The sequence below is a fragment of the Cynocephalus volans genome, chromosome 10, assembly GCF_027409185.1.
Source record: "Cynocephalus volans isolate mCynVol1 chromosome 10, mCynVol1.pri, whole genome shotgun sequence".
Taxonomy (NCBI): Eukaryota; Metazoa; Chordata; class Mammalia; order Dermoptera; family Cynocephalidae; genus Cynocephalus; species Cynocephalus volans.
Genome location: NC_084469.1, coordinates 35,075,748 through 35,095,185, shown reverse-complemented (window position 1 = coordinate 35,095,185; position 19,438 = coordinate 35,075,748). Strand labels below are relative to the sequence as shown.

At 47.9% G+C, this 19,438-nt stretch overlaps 1 protein-coding gene across 1 annotated transcript in view; it reads right to left on the bottom strand.

Annotated features, from left to right (window-relative positions):
* Positions 1 to 19,438, bottom strand: part of DNAH2 (dynein axonemal heavy chain 2) — a 97,131-nt gene that overhangs the window by 7,817 nt on the left and 69,876 nt on the right. The window contains exons 60-76 of the mRNA XM_063110770.1: positions 19,124 to 19,265; positions 17,943 to 18,112; positions 17,648 to 17,764; positions 8,137 to 8,301; positions 7,485 to 7,610; positions 7,179 to 7,327; positions 7,042 to 7,108; positions 6,754 to 6,904; positions 6,355 to 6,503; positions 6,034 to 6,167; positions 5,720 to 5,864; positions 5,380 to 5,579; positions 3,743 to 3,869; positions 1,827 to 2,013; positions 1,492 to 1,640; positions 1,172 to 1,355; positions 756 to 946 (exon numbers count right to left, since the gene is read on the bottom strand). Of these exons, the coding sequence (XP_062966840.1) occupies positions 756 to 946; positions 1,172 to 1,355; positions 1,492 to 1,640; positions 1,827 to 2,013; positions 3,743 to 3,869; positions 5,380 to 5,579; positions 5,720 to 5,864; positions 6,034 to 6,167; positions 6,355 to 6,503; positions 6,754 to 6,904; positions 7,042 to 7,108; positions 7,179 to 7,327; positions 7,485 to 7,610; positions 8,137 to 8,301; positions 17,648 to 17,764; positions 17,943 to 18,112; positions 19,124 to 19,265 (2,553 nt within the window). The remainder of the gene's footprint in view (positions 1 to 755; positions 947 to 1,171; positions 1,356 to 1,491; positions 1,641 to 1,826; positions 2,014 to 3,742; positions 3,870 to 5,379; positions 5,580 to 5,719; positions 5,865 to 6,033; positions 6,168 to 6,354; positions 6,504 to 6,753; positions 6,905 to 7,041; positions 7,109 to 7,178; positions 7,328 to 7,484; positions 7,611 to 8,136; positions 8,302 to 17,647; positions 17,765 to 17,942; positions 18,113 to 19,123; positions 19,266 to 19,438) is intronic.

Sequence of the window (19,438 nt, the reverse complement as noted above, 5' to 3'; positions counted from 1 at the left end):
ACCACATGTTCTCACTTATTGGTGGGAGCTAAAAATTAATATATAAATTCACACACACATACACACACACACAAAAAAAAAAAAAAAACGGGGGAGGGGGAGAAGATATAACAACCACAATTACTTGAAGTTGATACGACAAGCAAACAGGGGACATCGGTGGGGGGAGGGGGGAGGGAGGAGGGAGGGAGGTTTTGGTGATGGGGAGCAATAATCAGACACAACGTATATCGACAAAATAAAATTTTTTAAAAAAGCTAGACGTCAATAAAGGACAATATTGTATCATCCATAAAAAAAAAAAAAAAGAGTATAAGGAAATGTTGGGAGGCAGGAAGTTTCCACAGTGTAAAAGAATAAATTTGGGGACCCAACAACCCAAATTCTGGCTCTGGAATACTTATTTACTCTTTCTATGCTTCAGTTTCCTATCTGTAATAGTACGTACCTGATAGGGTGTCTGTGTGTGTGTGTGTGTGTGTGTGTGTGTGTGTGTGTGTTAAATGGGTTAATAAATGTAAAGAACTTAGAACAATGCCCGGCACATAATAACAACTCAAGAAATGTTAGATATTACTATTATGTTCTAGGAGTTTAGCACAAAGAAGAGAGAAATGAGATGGAATTTTTAAGAGGACAGTAAAATCAAACGAAGTCATATTGTCATAAAGGGTAAGACCTTGCTCTAATGCTAGCAGGAGCAAAGGTAGACCAGATGTCAACAGTTGATGCTGACTCTCTACAGCTGCTCATACCTTTGGTGGCTCTGTGGTCATCTTGATGCTGGCCTGCAAGATTGAGATAGGGAAGTCTGGGTGGGGGCTGGAGCTGAGCCAGAGGCGGAAGGAAGGGTGAGGATCCTCCACCTGCAGCTGCTCCACCAGCTTGTCCAGATTAGGCATCCAAGACAGTGACAAATGGCAGTTCGCCAGAAACACCCAGTGTCCTGTAAGGAGATGCCAGGGTTAATAGGAATCATTCCCTAAGCCCCACCTGTGCCCACACTTGCCACCTGGAGAAGGGGAGGGAGGAGTTCACTGCTCAGATCTGCCACTCTGGGACCTTCTGGAGAAGTGGGAGCAGCAGCTACAGTAGTGTGATTGAGGTTGGAGGTTATGGGGAGGAGGACCAGGGCCGACCATGGAGGTGAAAGAACGGGATGGACACTGACCCTGAGTCACACCCTCTCGGAGGAGACGAGCAGCGATGGGGGCCTGGCCCTGGCCCAGGGACAGAGTGTGGAAGTGCTGGGCCATGCCTGTGTGCTCTGCCAGCTGGAGCAGGGCACTGGTGGGGTCCACGCCCGGGGAGAGGATAAAGACGAGTGGGGATCGTGGAGTTGAATCCTCCATTACCTACCAGAAGCACAGGGATGTCCTCAGGCAGAAGGCCATATAACACCAGTGGGAGAGAAAGGTTGAGGAGACAAACAGAGCGAGAGAGGCAGGTAGGACCCAGGGGTCATGTGGGCAAGGACGCTGAGCCACTGACCAACTTCATGTTCAGCACAGGTGGCTCGATGAAGCGGGAGCCAAGGTTGGAGACGATGAAAGAGGTAACACAGAATGCCACCCGGTCCTGGCGTAGGGAGCGAACGATCAGCATCCGTTGCATTTCATTGCAGGCATTTTCCCACTCACCTGGGGAAGAGGTAAATAATTTCCAGGACAGTGAACCTGGAAGAGCAGAGAATCTAAACAAAGGGGCACCTGCAGGGAATGCTCCTGGCCGGTGCCAGCCGAGGGGCGCTTGGGAGAGGCAGACACACGGGCTGAATGGAGGGAAGGGGGGAGGCAGGGAGAGGGGAGGCTCAGAGCCCTGGGTACCTGGCAGCATAGCCTTCTCCGGGGCCGCATTGGTGTACCACAGGTGCCAGTCACGAGGATACTGTTCAAAGGAGTTCATCAGTCCATGGAAGTTGGTCAGTTTGTCCAGCTCTGTGATGTTATCCCAGTAAGCATCTGCAAGCCAACTAGTACATGGATTGTCCATTTGGCCCTCCCGATCCAGGACCTTGCAGGGAAGGAGAGAGGAGAGAGGGATTGACTCGGAACGCCTTGAAAGAAAAGTTATCTTTTTCTTTTTCTTTCTCTTTTTTTTTTCTTTTTAAGGTGATAAAGCCATCAAGATGGGTCTTGCATGAAACCGACTGACAAGATGAATACAGGAATTCAAGGTGGATTGGAATCTACCTCGACTGGGGACATTCGTGGGAGTCTAGGACTCAGACACTACCATGACATACTATCAAGAGTTCAAATTTGGGAAGCTGGCACCCTCTGGTGGTTGCCTGCTAAAAATGTCTCCAACCCCGATGACTTCATCTGGAAGCCTTACCTATCAAAGAAGCACAAACCATTCATTTATTCATTCATTCACTTACTTGCTTATTCATTCCCTTGAATAAATATTTATTGTTCACCGACTATGTGTTTTCAGCATTTGGGACACATCACTAAACAAAACGGACAGATATCTCTGCCCTTGAGGAGTTTATTTTCCAGTGTGACATTATGAACCCATGGGCAGATGATGAACCCAAATCATAACAAATAAGTAAGTATTCTAGTATGTTAAAGATGGCAGCGCAATGGAGAAGTAGGATAAGGTGAGGAGGGAAGGGAGACTGGGAGTGCAGGGGGGTAGCCTGAAGTGCTGAATCAGAACATCGAGGAGGTCGCACTGAGGTGAGGTTTGGAGAAGAGAGACAGCCGAGTCTACACCTGGGGGAACAGTTTTCCCGCAGAAGTCACCGCCAGCGCAAAGACCCTAGGGTGAGCCATGCCAGAGTGTTTGAGGAGTGCAGTTGGAGTAGGGGGGTGGGACAGTGGGAGACGACAGTGATGGGGACTCCTGTCAAAATGACATCCGTCTTAAAAGGACCTCTCTGGTTGCTGTGCTGAGCATTTGGGGTGTTGGGGGGCACTGGGGGGCGACCGCCAAAATCCTGATGAAAAGTGAGGAAGGAACGAGACGGTGGTCCAGGAGTCTGGGAGAGCAGCTGGCCCAGGGGAACGCAGCATGGTTGTTCAGCAGCTTTAAGGGCCCACTTGAGGCTCATGATCATGGATTTAATGGGAGTCTAGTCAGTGTGCATGTGTTTTTCTCCAGCCATGTTCAGCTGCATGGGCCACACAGCGACAGAGAGGGAGAGGAGCTGGATCCAGCCAGGGTGTGGTAGCTTGGCCAGGCGAATGTAACACGGGGAGAGAGGAAGGGACAAAGGGGCTGAGGGGCCTGCAAGGGAGAGACTGTGTTGGTGACCATGGAATTCAGCCTGGGGAAGGAGTGGCTCAACAGGCAGGAAAAAGTGCCGCTCATAGGGCCAGCCCGTGGCTCACTCGGGAGAGTGCGGTGCTGATAACACCAAGGCCACGGGTTCGGATCCCTATATAGGGATGGCCCATGGCTCACTTGGGAGAGCGTGGTGCTGACAACACCAAGTCAAGGGTTAAGATCCCCTTACCAGTCATCTTTTGTATATATAAAAAAAAAAAGTTCCACTCATTGAATCACAGGTGACAGGTGCCCCAAAGCCCCGCCTGTGCAGTGAGCAAGGGGGAGCACGGCAAGTCACCCCCACAGCCCAGGGAGCTTGTCCTGCACCTGCTCCTGCACGGTTCTTCCCAGCTCAGTGTCTGAAGCCTTGGGCCTGAGCCCTGGGTCTGGAGTCCTTGTTACACTTCCCCTCACCCCCAACCCCGACCACCCTATCCTGGGACGTGCCTTCTGCCCAACTCACCACGCCCCCACGTAGAAAGAAGTTGTACTCATCCATGTTGAGCTTGCCAGAGGTCTCCAGGATTTTGGCACACATATGAAAACTGAAGAGTAGCTTGTGGCGCTCAAAAAGGGTGCGGCAGGTGTACCTGGGAGACGAGGAGACAGGGAGGATGGAGGAAGCAGGATGAAGTCGGGGTGGGATGCAAAACACAAGTGCTTCCTGAACGAAGGTCACACAATCACAGAGCTTTACAGAGGAGAAGGACCTTAGTCAGCATCTAATTCAAACCTCCTGTAAACAGCCAAGGGAAACCTACAGGGAAGATGTGATTTTCCCAGACTTCACTGTCATTCAGTTCCATTAGAAAAACAAAACATTGATGATTCCCTCATTATCTTGCCAGGCACTCTGCTAGGTCCTGAAGACACAGAGATGAATAAGCCACAGCCTCTGTCCTTGAGGCAGTCATGGCAGAGTAAGGAAGACAGACACAGAGGCCATCAGTTACGACAGGACATGATGAGTCCTGCAGAAAGGTGGAGCGTGGTGTCAGGAACGCAGGGCAGGGGCGCCCGGCCCCCTCCGCGGGACGCAGGGAATGTTTCTGCAAGGAGCTGCCCCCTGAGGGACAGTGCAGTTACCGAATGACATGGGAGGGGCAGAGAGGCCACAACTGCAGGGAGCGCTCACAGCGTCAGCAAAGCAGTGGCGTGACAAGGACACAGCACGGAGGGCGTCAGGGTTGCTCAGGCGCTTGGTGCAGCGTGGGGAATGGTGAGGCTGAGGCAAGCGAGGGCCTGGTCACAGGGGGCTTTGTGGACCACTGGGGATGAGACAGCCACTCATGTGTTTAAGCCGGAGTGTGACATGGCCAGATATGAGTGTTGGGAAGGCTCATGCTGGCAGCTGCCGGAGGATAGACTGAGAGGGACAGAGTGAGATGCAGGATGACCCACCGGGAAACCACTACACAAGCCAGAAAAAAGATCATGAAGTCCTGAACTAAGGTACAGTCGTAGGAGTTGGGAGGACGGGGAGGAAACAGCTGGTAGAAATACTCAGGAGCAAAACCTGGCAACTGGTTTGAGAGGGCAGAGCCAAAGCTAGCTCCCGATTTCTGGCTTGGGTGACTGGCTGGGGGGCTTGGGGGCCATTCAGGAATGAGGACCTTGAAGGAAGTGGGAAGATAATAATGACTTTGATCTGAAACAAGTTGAACTTGAGGGGTCTGTGGGACATCTGGGTAGAGGAGTCAGGTAGGTACCTTGCTGCTCAAAATGTGATCTACAGACCAGCAACAGCAGCATCCCCTGGGAGCTTGTTAGAAATGCAGAATCTCAGGCCCCACTCCAGACCAACTGAATCTGAATCTGCATTTTAGAGCAAGATCCCCAGTGCTTTATATGTACATTAACGTTGGAGAAGTGCTGGTATAGTAGCCAGTAGTGTATACAAGTCCAATGCTCACGGGAGAGCTAAAGGTATAAAACTGGGAATAATCAGCCCATAGGTGAGAGGCGAAGGAGGATGCAGAGGTGACCAGTAGATGAGCCCGGTGGCATGGGAAAGCACTTAGAAAAAAGGCACCAGAAGAGTAGCATGAGCCAGCCACTCGGCCTCCTGCCTGGGGCAGGCACGGGGAGGAGGCATGAGACCTGTAGACGGCGTAGGTGTGGTAGTCATTCAGGTAGTCAATACGGTCCTCCAGCTTATTGCTGCGGTGGCTCTTGTCAATGCTGAGGACGAAGAGGCTGATGTAGGCGTCCAGCGAGAACTGGTACATGGGGTCGATGCAGCCCATGTCATTGAGCACGAAGAACAGGACGGAGGCCCGCTGGGCGCATGGGCGGTAAGCCTGCAGGTGGGGCAGTGTCAGGGCCATAGAGGGGCTGGCCCCGAGCAGGGGCTCAGGGAAGGAAGGGGCCTTGAGCCAACATGACCAGAGCTGCTGCTGGATGGCTGGCCGGGGCGGGACTGGAGGGCACAGGGGCTCACCTCGCGGGCCAAGTCGATATTGATCTCTGTGGTTTCGCTGGTCTCTAGCTGCTCAGTCACCTCAGTGGCAGTTATCTTGGAAGTCTGCAGGGTGTTTACCAGCTGCACGTCATCTAGCAGGGAGCCTGTGGCCTCGTTCAGCAGCCTAGGGGGAAGCCAGGTAGCACTCAGGTCAATGGGTAAGGGGTGCTGGGCTGAAGGGAAGGACCCCTCACCAGCCCCCGGGGATGCTAGTTGTGCCTGCAGGTGGACAAGTTGGATGCTAGTTGGAAGTAGACCAATGGGATGGTGGGTGGGTGGAGGCAAGGTCTCACCGAAGGATCTCATCCTCCAGCTCCTTGAGCTTCCTTTTGCCAGCAGCAATATTGATGACTAGAGAATCCTTCTGCTCCTCCAGCTCAGGCCGCTCCTTCCTTACCACGATGCCCAGCAGTTGGGCCTCCAGGCCCTGGGAGTGCCAGGACTCATGGTGAGGGTCTCACTCCTGCAACCTCAATCCTTTCCATCCTTTTACACCTCCCAAAACCCTCATCCCCATCTGCCCAACACAAGCTTAGCCTTTTTCTCGATCCCTCCCAACTCTCCAACCCTTCCTGCTTCTCTCTAGCTCAGTCTGGGCATCCATGCCCACTCACCTGTTCTTTCACAGCAAAGTTGACAATGGTGGTCTTGGCTGAGGTCTCTGGGCTGTAGTGGGGGTTGGAGAGCTTGGTGGTGATATAGAAACGGAAACTGGTATTGTATTCCACCTCCTTCTCTCCAATGCGCATCAGTAGCTGACCCCCTGCATCCACAAAAGGGGCAAGGGCAAGACTCCATGTGACCAGGTTTGGACTGACCTATTCCCCAACTGGCCGCCAGTGACAGTGACTCAGCTGCCCAACAGGCCCCAGCTCAGGGCTGTCTGAATACAGGGACAGGTAAGTAGAGGACACAGAGAAGGAGCCAGTAGCCTTTTCCTCCCTAGTGTCCTACTTGGCTGGCCTCTAGGATTTGTCCCATAATCCAACCCCACAGAAAGCCCAGGCCCTGACCAATTCGAGTTACAGATTTGTTGAGCACAGGGTTGAGTGAGGGGTCCAGATACTCCTGCACATTCTGGAGCAGCACTGGGTGTCCAAATTGGATGGCCTTTTCTAGGATTCGAAGGTAATCACTCATCTGCAGGTCAATGATCTTTAGACCCTAGAGAGCAGAGGGAAAAGATGGAAGAAACACTGAGGGACTCGAGGGAGACAATGGCCCAAGGGTAGGACCTCAGGATGACAAGGCTTGGAAAGAGATTCTATTTGTGGGACAAAACCAGCCCCTCAGCCTTATACCTGGTTTCCTTCCATGTTCTTAATCCATTTCAGGGCCTGGGCCTGAGGATCGATCATGAGTGCCCACCTGGTGGAGGAGGCATTGGTCAGAAGACGGGCGCTGCTCCCACCCTGCTCACTCCCACCAGTGTCCTTACCTGTTGCCACGGGTGACAATGATGCCATTCTCAGTGGAGAAGGCATCTGAGGGCAACCCTTGGATGTTCCAGTCCCGAACTTTGGTAGGATTGGACAGGAAGTTATCAATGGTGAAGCGAGGTGAACAAGGCACCTGAAGCTCCCGGATCTGGGGAGAGAAAAGCCCCAAACTTCAGCTTGAAGATCTGAGTCCAGCAGCCCCTGCTCCTTCCCCATATGTCTTAATATTCCCAGAGGCTCTGCCCCAGCCCTAGTCTCAGAGCCCATTCTAAGAGCTCTTTTATCATGTCTGAGCTCCATCTCACCTTCTTGATCCAGATTTGGCTGACAATCTCATCCCGGTAGTTGGTCAGGAAGGGTCCCATGTAGGACAGGAAGGCAGCCGCCAGGAGACAGTCACCCACCAGGTAGCCCAGGTCCTCCTCCAGGCCCTGGTGGACAGTAAGCCTTCCTGGGTCCCCAGCACTTTGGGAGACACTTGGAATGCTTTTGAAGGCACTCTCCTCTGGACACTATCTAGATCAAAGAGATTCTTTCCCTCTCCTAAACCTTTATGCTCTGAGTACTCTAACCTGGTTCTAATTACTTTTGAGTTCCCCATCTCAACAGCAATGTTTACCTTCTGGTGATAAAGCCTAAGCCATTTGTGAAGCCAGGAGCTCACTGAGGGTGGAGACAAGATATCCCATGTCTGTTTTCTATCAGGTCAGGGGGGCTATATCAAGAGCCCTTGTGTGTGCTTTCTAGCCCTTCCTAAACACTGAAGCAGATCCCTCATGGCACAAAAGGCCTTTCCTTCCACTGTTCTCATCAATAACTCCCATCCCCCTGTACTTGGTTTTCCCTACACCCAGGTATCCCAATTTTCCCTGACTGTCCATCACCCTAAAGGGATGGATCTCTTGGAACTGGCGGGCAGGGAGGAAGGACACAGCCTGGTGGTACAACTGATCTCACCTGCACTGTCTCTTCCCATCGGGCCTTCTCACCGGCTAACCCAGACACCAGCATCCCAGCCCGCTCCAGCTTCAGCTCCATCTCTTCAGACTTCTTGCGAAGCTCCTCCTTCTGTGCCAGCTTCTCATCGTACTGTTTCTTCAGCATCTCCAGTTTCTCCGCCACCTGGGAGGGATCAGAGGACAGGACATCAAACATAGGGCTTGAGACCAGGTGGTTCTGGTTCAAATCATGACTCTGCCATTTTGTAGCTGTATGACCTTGAATAAATTCCTCTCTTTGAGCCTCAGTTTCGTCGTGTGTAAAATAAGAATAATACCTACGGACTAGGGCTGTCATGAGGGGTAAATGAGATAAAATGTGTGATGAGTTTTCTTTCCCTTCCTTTCACTGCCCTTGCCTAGAGCCCAGAAACTACTTGGTAATGAGACTCGAGGCTGGGCTAGAAGAGAGACCTCTCAATGCACAACAAACCACACAAGGTATGTTGGCAAGAGAAGGTTGTAGAGCACGAAAAGGGCTGCCTCTCCACATCAGAGGCAACCCAGGGTGCAACCTTGAAAGAGGAAGAAATTGAGGTTGGACTATATCATTTAAATCTGCAGTAGAGGACTGATAGAGCCTTGTTTAAGACCCCATATGGGTACCTGACTGGCCAACAGTAACTGTGCCTGGGTGCAGACCGTATCCCCCGTCCCTAGGACATGAGGAATACGGGGTGGGGTTACACACAGTGTACACACAATAAACGTTAGCTCCTTTCCTGCTGCCACCCGCACTGGAAGAGGCAGCCTGCAATCTGGGAATAATTCCACCACTATAAAGTAGAAATAGCTCTACTTTACCGAGTGCTACCTGAACCAGGGTAGTTTCAACTTTCCAGAGCCTTGTCTGGGGGTTATGTGGAAGGGTAGACAGGGGTTATAGCACAATGTCTGGTATGCAGTAAGCAAACACTGCCTGGGCCCAAGAACTCGGAAATGGGATGATAGATAGCTATCCAAAAAATATTCTTTAAAACATAGTGGAGATTCGAAATGTCACCTTCAAATGGCAGGATGGCTTATAGGTCCAGCCATCGTAGCAATCTGTTAGAAGGCATTCACATCTAAAGAAAGAAGGTATCACTCAGAAGGGGCGTGGTCAGCTGGGCCCCTCAGAGGAAACATCGGACGGGGCTCACCGGGCAAGGGGTGCCCTGGCCCCCATACACGTGTGTCGGCTCTAGGCCTGGTGGGGCCAGTGCATCTGAGACGCCTGTCACCAGGGTCATGTGACCGCCTCCCTGAATTAAGTCTATGCTCATTAGCATCACTGTGATTATAATTTGGCTTCCTGCGGAGATTTGTTTATGGAGAGGCATCCAGCCCACTTGATAATTCTGTATTTTGTTATTTATTTTGCATGTGGCATTGTTGTCCTCATTTAAAAAATTTTTTATAGAAGAAATAAATGCACGAGGTTACAAACCTAAAGAACATAAAAGAGGTTATAGGAAAAGCAACAATCCTCTAGCGCACCTTTTCCACACCTAGTCCCCTTCCTCTGAGGCAAACTACTTTCTAACCACTTCTCTTTTTGTTTCTTCTGGTGGTTCCCTCCATATCTCTGAACAACATGCTTATGCCACTATTTCCTAAATATCTTAATCTCTTTGCAGTTTTACATTTTCTGTAGTTTCAACCTTTTTAATTAAAGAAAAAAATGATGAAAAATTTTAAACCTAGAAGCATCCGTCAGCTAGATGTAACAGTTGTTATCATTTGGCTATATTTATTTCATCTACTTGTTTTTTGCCAAAGAGAAGTAAAATACAAATTCATGAAATTTCAACCCTAAATACGTCATAATGCATCTCTAAAAAAAATAAGGACATTTTCCTATATCACCACAACACCACTATTACATCTAATAAAATTTCTGTCATATTTTAGAAAATAGTTTTTACTACTTGTCTTTTTTGAGTAGCGAATACATTCACACAAATCAAAATTCAAAAGGAACAACAATGTTTACAGTGAAGGGTAAGTTTTCCTCCCACTCTTGACCCCAGCCCCAGGCACCACCCTAGTTTCTTGTGTAGCTTTCTGGTGTACTCCATGTATAGAATGTGAGAGTTTATATGTAAAGAAAATATAAGCACCGTGAAGGCAGAAACTTGCTCACGAATGAATCCTTAGGCCTACAGTAATGCCCAGCACTCAAACCTTTTTTTTTTTTTTTTTAAAGATGAACAGTAAAGGAATCTTAACCCTTGACTTGGTGTTGTCAGCACCACGCTTTCCCAAGTGAGCTAACCGGCCATCCCTATGTAAGGATCCGAACCCGTGGCCTTGGTGTTATCAGCACCACACTCTCCCAAGTGAGCCACGGGCTGGCCCTAAACATTTTTTGAATGAATAAATTTTTTAATGAAGGTAAGTAGTTACATGCTGTAACACTGTTCTGTACTTGACTATTTTTTACTTTTCTCCAACTCAGTTCTTGTTGAGCTGCCTTATTCTTTTTAACAGCTTCAAAAGAACCTTGTGTGTGATTGAACCATAATTTATGCAATGAGTCTCCTACGGACAGATATTTGAGTTTTTCCAAAATTCTGCTATTATTAGCAACGCTGCAATAAATATCCTTGTACGTGCATAAGCACATCTTCACACTGCTGTTTCTTTTTTCCTTTAATTTTGTTTACTTTGTGAATAGGTAACTTAAAAATTCAAAAGGTATGAGGGCATGAAGACATGAAAAGTCTTCCTCCCAACCCTGTTCCCCACCCACCCAGTTCTCTTCTCTAGAGGTAGCCAATGTTACCTGTTTCTTGAATCTCCTTCCAGAAGTGTTCTACACATATATAAGTGTATTCTATACATATACAAGCATATTCTATACGCTGTTTCCTGGTGTTATCAATTTTAGGCTGCTTCTTTTGACTCTGTGCTATGACAGATGAAAATTTAACTCCCTCACATCTCCACACAACCACTCCTTTCTCCCCACTCCTAATAGTTTTATTTCTTCTATTGGTTACCTTTATCATTTTATTTATTTATTTATTTATTTTAAAGATGACCGGTAAGGGGATCTCAACCCTTGGCTTGGTGTTGTCAGCACCACGCTCAGCCAGTGAGCAAACCGGCCATCCCTATATAGGATCCGAACCCGTGGCCTTGGTGTTATCAGCACCGCACTCTACCGAGTGAGCCACGGGCCGGCCTTACCTTTATCACTTTAAATAATGTGTTAAAACCTCATTTCATTCTATCTACTACAAAAGCACTGCCTGATCTCTGCCTCACCCCACCCCTGCGCCCACTTCCTAACTTTTTCAGCTGTACTTTCATTTTCACATTGTCAGGGTTGATAACATTTACATGCAGAAGCCACAATTAGCCCTCTGTGCTTTGCATCCAGGCTGGTTATAAAGGCTGAATGTCACAGGCAGTACTGACGTTATTCGTGACCTGGGCTGATGCCCAGAGAGCATGCACCAGGGCACCTGGCTCGTAGCTTATGACAGGGGCACCTTCTGAGAGGACATGCATATGCCCAACCCATTAAATATTTTTATATTACCCTTGGTTATGTGTTTTCTCTTTCAGAAATTCTATTGGTTGGATTGTGTCTCATATCTGTCTCATATTTTCCATCTTTTTATATTACATTCCTGACCTCTATCTCCCCACTTTTCCATTGAATGTCATACTTTGATAACTTTTTTTTATTTATTTTTCTGTGGTTGGCCAGCGATAATTTTTAAATTTCCCAGAAATCTTTCTTTCTCTCTGTTTGGACTTTTTCCCCTACCATCCTATTTTTGTTTTGTGGATGTGATTTCTTCTTTAATCACTTTCTGATAGTACCAATTAGATTAAGTTTGCATTTCAAGTTCTTCTCTGTAACCTGAATTACCTCTTGGCTTTTTTTTCCCCCTCTGGGATTGTGTTTTGTTATAACTTTTTAATCTTGTCACTCCCCTGCTTGTTGGGAGACTTCCTCCACCCTTTTGCTCACACCTTCTCCAGGGCAAGTGCATGACTGCTCTGATCGGAGAAACTGGGGAGAATAAACTGGGAATATTCAGCTGAGATCAGACACTTTCCTTTGAGGAGTGAGCCGAACCACAGACGGCACAAGTTCCACTTGGCCCCTCCAGGCTGTGGGGGGCCTGCCCAGCCCAGCAGCGCCTGAGTCCAGGTAATTCTGTCTAAATATGGGTCACCACTGGTGGGGCCACTTGCCCACAGATGTCAGCCACATTTTTCCAAACTACACCTCTACAGGTGTTAAAGTTGATATTTTGGCCAAACATCTTTTGGGTTTTTTTTTCTCATTCTGTTTATACCCTAGACATAGAAGTCTGCTAGTTCTTGGATCCCCTCAAAAGTATAACTGCGGGCCGAGCCCGTGGCGCACTTGGTAGAGTGCTGCACTGGCAGCGCGGCGACGCTCCCGCCACGGGTTCCGCCGCGGGTTCGGATCCTATATAGGACTGACTGGTGCACTCACTGGCTGAGTGCCGGTCACGAAAAAAATGACAAAAAAAAAAAAAAAAAAAAAGAGTATAACTGCAAAAAAAAAACAAAACAAGTATTACTGCAGATGAGAAAACCCCATTAAGAAGATTGGAGTGGGGCTAGTTTCATGGGCGTGGACAGATGTTTTGACTTAGGTGATGTGTGGATGTTCATATTAGGCCAGGTGGGTTTGTTTTTTTTTTTTAAGATGACCAGTAAGGGGATCTTAACCCTTGACTTGGTGTCGTCAGCACCACACTCACCAAGTGAGCAAACAAGCCATCCCTATATAGGGATCCGAACCCGTGGCCTTGGTGTTATCAGCACCACACTCTCCCGAGTGAGCCACAGGCCGGCCCAGGTGGGTTTTTGTTGGTTTTTTTTTACATTTGTGTGGCTGACTTTTAACCACATAGCCTGGTGAAAGGTGTTAAACTGAGCATGCGTTATTTTGACCTTGGCAGATGACTGTGGCTTTGTTCACAGGTGAGTGGCTCTTTCTATAGAGGCAGAACTATTTGTAGCAGGACAGCTTCAAGGAAACTGGGCTTAGGCCACTCAGATCCAGGCAAAGGAAAGATGTGGGCCATAAGGTGGCCTTAACTAAGAGGTGGAAGGTCTCAGGATAAAGGCTGCTATAGCTTTCGATGCAGAAGTGGCCTGCCCTGATATTACTGACTAGGTTGAAGTGGGGTTTTTAGGCACTGAAGGACAGACTGTTAGATTTGCTGCTTTTAAAACTGCAAGGCAGTCGTTTTTTGTATGTACTACAGGTTCTAGCTCTAAATGGTGCTGCCAGGCCTAGACAGACAGCACTAAATCAACTGTCGCCGTTATTCATCTTTTTATTCAGGACTAAGGAGGAAATTGTGGATAAAATCCTTAAATCTATGTGGTTTATCCACAGGCTTATGGGCTGAAAGTACTCCATCTTAGCTGAGATTCAAGGTGATACAGTCAGGGTAGGTAGGAATTACCTGCACCTAGTGGGAACATGCCTGGGCAACTTAGCAGATTCAGAAGTGGAGGAAAGCCATGTCTTAAGACACAAATGGCAGAGGACTTTTTCCCCACAAGGCCTTAGGGCACAGGCTCGAGCAGCATCAACAGCAGTTTTAGTTCAGAAATCTGCTGAAACTGAAATTAAAAGGATATACACAGGCTTTCTATTTGGGGTGATGAAAAAGTTCTGGAACCAGTTAGTGGTAATGGCTGCACAGCATGGTGAAGGTACTTAATGCCACTTAATTGTGCACTTTAAAATGGTTACAACAGTAAATTTTATTTGTATTTTACTACAATAACTCCCCCCTCCAAAAAAGAAGGTATGCATACATAGATTTCCAGCCCCCCAAAAATATAGTAAATGCTTATTGGTTGGATCATATCTCTTATATTAATCTATTGCTAGAGATTTCTCCTAGCTAAAAAAATTCTTTTGGACGGGGGTGCTGGCCGGTACGGGGATCAAACTCCGGAACTTGGTGTTATCACCCCACACTCCAACCAACTGAGCTAACCAGCCAGCCTCTCACAGCTAAATTTAAGTTCATAGGTCATGGTTTCCAGATAACTGACATTCTTGGGAAGCTAAAACCAAGATTTTCTCTACATATCCACATTCCCTCAAAACTATTGGGTTTCTATACTATGTTCTTTAGCTTTTGGGGAACGTTTTCTCTAGAAATTGTGTAAGCCTTATTATCTCCATGAATTCTTTTTTATTCTCAAATGATGGTCATGAGAGACTTGATTTTGAATTAATATAGCCCTTGAGGTCCTGAAGAAACTACATCCATTTCCAGGGAGAGATGGCCCAGGCTATAGCTTAAGAAAACCGATCTACCAGAGATCCCCTGCTATGGCCTAAGTGTTTGTGTCCCCCCAAAATTCGTATGCTGAAATTTAATCCCCAGTGCAATGGTGTTGGGAGGTGGGGCATCTGGGAGGTGATGAAGTCATGGAGTTGAAGCCCTGGTGAATGGGATTAGTGCCCTTAATAAAAGAGGCCTGAGAGAGCTTGTCTGTCCCTTGTGCAAAGTGAGGACACAATGGAGGGCAATGTCTAGAGGTCCTCGCCAGACACCGAATCTACTGGTGCCTTCATCTTGACTTCTCAGGCTCCAGAACTGTAAGAAATAAATTTCTGGTATTTATAAATTATCCAGTATTCTGTTGTAGCAGCCCCCACACACTAACCCGTCAGCTAAGACTGAGCAGAACAAGAAATTGGAGACGATCGTTTGGGAACTTCAACTTAAAATTGTTGGATTCTAGATTTTTAACTCATAAAGGCAAGATAATTTGATTTTGGATTTTGATTTCTTTGGACTTCAATTTACAATGGGATTTAATCTTTGAAATTTAATTTCTCCCTGGGGGTTATTTTCAAACTTGTGGAACTTCTGTGTATTGCTATTACTGTAGTGTTTTAATGCTGTCATTTAATTGCACTGCACAACCACTGATATGCTATGTTGGACAATGTGACTAGATATAATTTGGAATGGGAAATAGGAAAGAAAGCGAATTTTCAACCTTTGGGATACAGTTGCCCCGAAGTAGATTAAAATTCAGTTCTGACCCATTTCAGATCCTTCTGGAGCAATATCTAAGACAGGGGTTCATTACCTTTGTCACATATCAGAATTGGGCCTGGGGAAAATATATTTTGAGGGCCCCAAACAAGTGAATAACAGCTAAAACTATTCACTCAAGATTTGTATTGATATGCAATATAACTGGGCTCTGGGCTTCTTTCCACACCTCTGGACCCTAGTACTATGTACTGGCTTTCCCACCTCTGGTTGGCTCTGACAGGGAAGCTTTTTATTAAAAAAAAAGGAAGCAAAGCAAAGGAAGGAAGGAAGGAAGGAAGGAAGGAAGGAAGGAAGGAAGGAAGGAAGGAAGGAAGGAAGAAAAGAAAGAAAGCTTTTAAAATGCTGATTCCCAGGCCCTACCAGGGATTCCTACTTAACTGGCCTGGGGTGGGGCCCAGGTATCAACACAGTGCCTAGTTCTGAGGTTCTGTTAAAAGGTACATTTGGCTCTTAAACTTCACAGCCTTCATCAGTACCAAAGGAGGAATTCTGGTTCCCTCTCTGCTCACTCTTATCAGTTAGGGGTCCTCAAGTGCGCGTGTGGACCCTCCACCGAGAGACCTAACACTGGGTGCTCTCTAAGTGTCCAGTGAATGGCGCTGTTGACAGCAGACCCCACAGGCCCCATTTTTCACGTGTAAAGGAAATAACCCCTAATTATTTGGGCCCAGGATATGATTCATCTAGGTGAGAAACCTTTCCAAACGGACTGCCACACCTGTGATTATTCACTCTTGAAAAAAGGGAAAGTAAGAGCGATGGTCTCACGGGAGGCTGGGAGGTGGTGACAGCAGCAGGGAGTGGTGGGGACAGAAGCCCTGGGCCCAGCCTGGCTGAGCTCTCTGCACAGGCAGAACCAGGAGAAACCCCAAAGCAGCTTTGCTTCTGATAGTAAAGATGCCTGCAGCAGGAAAAGACAGGGATGGACCGTGGGCAATGAGGCATGGAGTCAGGAAACTGTCAGAAGCTAGCCGGTGACCTTGGCATGTCACTCAGTCTCTCTAAACCTTGGGCTCCTCATCCGATTTGAGAAGATTGAACCTGGATGTTTTCTGTTGTTGGTTTCAGGTAAAACATCTTGAAACTGTATCATCAGCTTCAATTATATAAGAATTTTAAATTTCTATATAAAGATAGCATCAACAAAATTAGAGGATGAGTGAAGATCAAGAGATTGAAAACAGTGAATATATATGTTCACCCAAAGGGGAATGGTTAAATAAATGGTGTAGCCGTCCACCGGAGTATCATGCAGCAGTAAAAAGAAAGCAGAAGGGCTGGCCCGTGGCTCACTTGGGAGTGTGTGGTGCTGACAACACCAAGGCCACGGGTTCGGATCCCTATATAGGGATGGCTGGTTAGCTCACTTGGGAGAGTGTCGTGCTGACAGCACCAAGTCAAGGGTCATCTTTTAGAGGGAAAAAAAAAAAAAGAAAGCAGAAACTCTGTATACACTGATATGGAACAAATTTCAACTCATAGGTAAATAAGATAGGAAGGTGCAGACAGTGTGTACAATGTAAAAAAAAAAGAAATATGTATATATTTGCTCATATAGGCATAGACCACCTCTGGATGGATAAACAATTTGTAATATTGGTTGCTTTCAGGCAGGGAAGCTGGGTGGCTAGAGAGCTGAAGGCGGGAGGCAGACTTCATGTAGGATGCTCTTTGTACCTTTTGAATTTCAAACTACGTAACTGTATTACCTTAGGGATATAGTTGTGTTATCTATTAAATCAGTGATTTAAAAAATCAAATGATAAACTGGAAGAATTTTGAACTCTTTTTTTTTTTTTTTTGGCAGCTGGCAGTATGGGGATCTGAACTCTACTCCTTGGTGTTGTAACACTGCAGTCCAGCCAACTGAGCTGACCTGCCAGCCCCCGTGAGCCCTTTTGATAATAGCACTTAACCATTCTGCCTGGTTTCAGAATTACTTGTGCCTACATCTTGCAGGAAATCCTCTTCTGGGTTGTCTAGCCTGCTCACAGGACTAAGCCCCGCAGCCTCTGGACAGCCAGTCCCCCTTCAAGCAGCGATGTAGACACTCTTGATCCACCCCCCTGGCAAAGACCAATTTGCCACACAGATTTCATCAGTTAATATCTCAGGGCCCATCTGCAAAGCTGTGGCAGAGATTGCCAGCTCCCAATTCAATCTTCGGAAGGGCCCCTGGGTCACAGCGCCCTCTGAGCCTTCACAGCCCTGTGCAATCAGTTCAGCTTCCTGAGCCAGAGGCAGCCCAATCTAAACAGGGCACAGAGCGGGAGGCGGACAGGACTAGAATAACACAGCACGTGGGAGAGCAGAGGAGAATTAAAGGAGAAATAAATGGTAATGAAGCGTCCCAGAAATCAGAAAGAGGGACCGCAGTGGGAAAGCCGGGGTGAGACTTACCTCGCGCAGCTTCTCCTGGGCTTCAGCGAGTGCTGCTTGCTTCTCCTGGAGCTGGGCCAGGGCGGCGTTCATCCGGATCCGCTTGGGCTCCACCACCCGATACAGCCGCCCATACAGCTGCAGGGAGACAGCCAGGCTGCGGGGGGTCGCCCACCAGCCCCCCAACCCACTCACCCACCAGCGATCCTTCTGCCCCATCTGGGTCTGCCTCTCCCCCAGCTTTCTCCTCTGTGCATCGGTCTCCTCCCCGGCCTGCCCTCACCATCCCCACCCCGCCCCTGCTGCTGCTGCTAACCTCCATGGCCCGCACCCACATGCAGAGAGACTTGGCCGCCAGGGACACGCGGCCAATGATATCAGGCTGGAAGTCAGGCTGGGCACAGTAGGCCCCAATCTTCTTCAGAACTTTATCTGAGATATTGTCTTTATCAAAGTTGATCAGTGACTTGATGAAGTTCTGTTCCCCTGTGGGATGAAACTTAGGGGCCTCAGCCAGAAGGCTTAACCCCATCCTCCTTGTCCAGGTGTCACCTCCACCTCCACTGTTCCTGGGCTCAATTCCCAAGACCGAAATATCTGATCTAGTCCCTAGTTCCTCTCTCTGACCTTGGTCCCTTCTCTAGTAACTTCTCAGTCCCCAGGCTCCACCACGGCCTTCCTAGCCTCATCTCCCATCACTTACCTTGAACAGTCTCAGCCAAACCACCTTGTACGTCATTCTTTCTATATGCTTTGAACTTTCTTCTAGGCAGGGGTTGCAAAACTACGTCTCGTCGGCTATTCTATCATGGGACCCCAAGGCAGAGAAAACTACCAGAATGAAACAGAAAGAGTCCCATTTTCCGTTTTCTGATTCTTTTCCATTCTGGGGGCCTGAAGGCATCCTGCCCTTAGATTTTGCAATACATTCCTGTCTTTTTATGACAATTTTTCTTCTTTTGCTTATATACATGCTCCTCAACATACAATGGGGTTACATCCCAATAAACCCAAAGTAAGTTGAAAATATCGTAAGTCGAAAATGCATTTGATACATCTAACCTACTGAACACCGTAGCTTAGCCTAGCCTTTCTTAGACGTGCTCAGAACACTTACATGAGCCTTGAGTTGGTGAACATCCTCTAACACAAATCCTATTTTATAATAAAGTGTCGGATATCTCCTGTAACTTGTTGAATACTGTACTGAAAGTGAAGAACAGAACAGTTGTACAGGTCCCATGGTAAAGTCAAGAAATTTTAAGTCGAACCATTGTAAGTCGGGGACAGTCTGTATTAAGATGAGCTGTTTTCTGTTACTTACAACCAAAGGATCTGAACTGACATTTATGTCCTCTCTTTCCTAGTAGGCTCTGTGCTCTTGAGGGCCGGTACCATTCCACCTCCATCCCCGTCACTCCGAGCGTCTGATACCCAGCAAATGTCCAGTAAACACTGGGTGAACTGAAGTCGGTGACCTCGTGGCTCTCGGCTTACCTAGCTGCCTCTTGGCCTCCGCCCACGTGGGCTCACTGCTTCGAAGAATCATGACCGCCTGCATCACCATCTCCACTTGGGCAGGGGGCCGTCCGTAAGACTTGATCTCGCCGATGTCCTTCTTGTTGAGAGACTCCAGGGCCTGGGAAAAGGAATTAACTGAGGGAACAGGGCCAGCGTCAACTCAGGTGGTAGTGCAGGTCCTTTATGGAGACAGGGCCTAGCTCAGGTACCCCTTCTTCTTCCCACTTCCCCAGGGACCCTGAGGACAAAGACAGCCAGCCCTGTTCCCTTCCCCAGGCCCCCCCAGCTCCT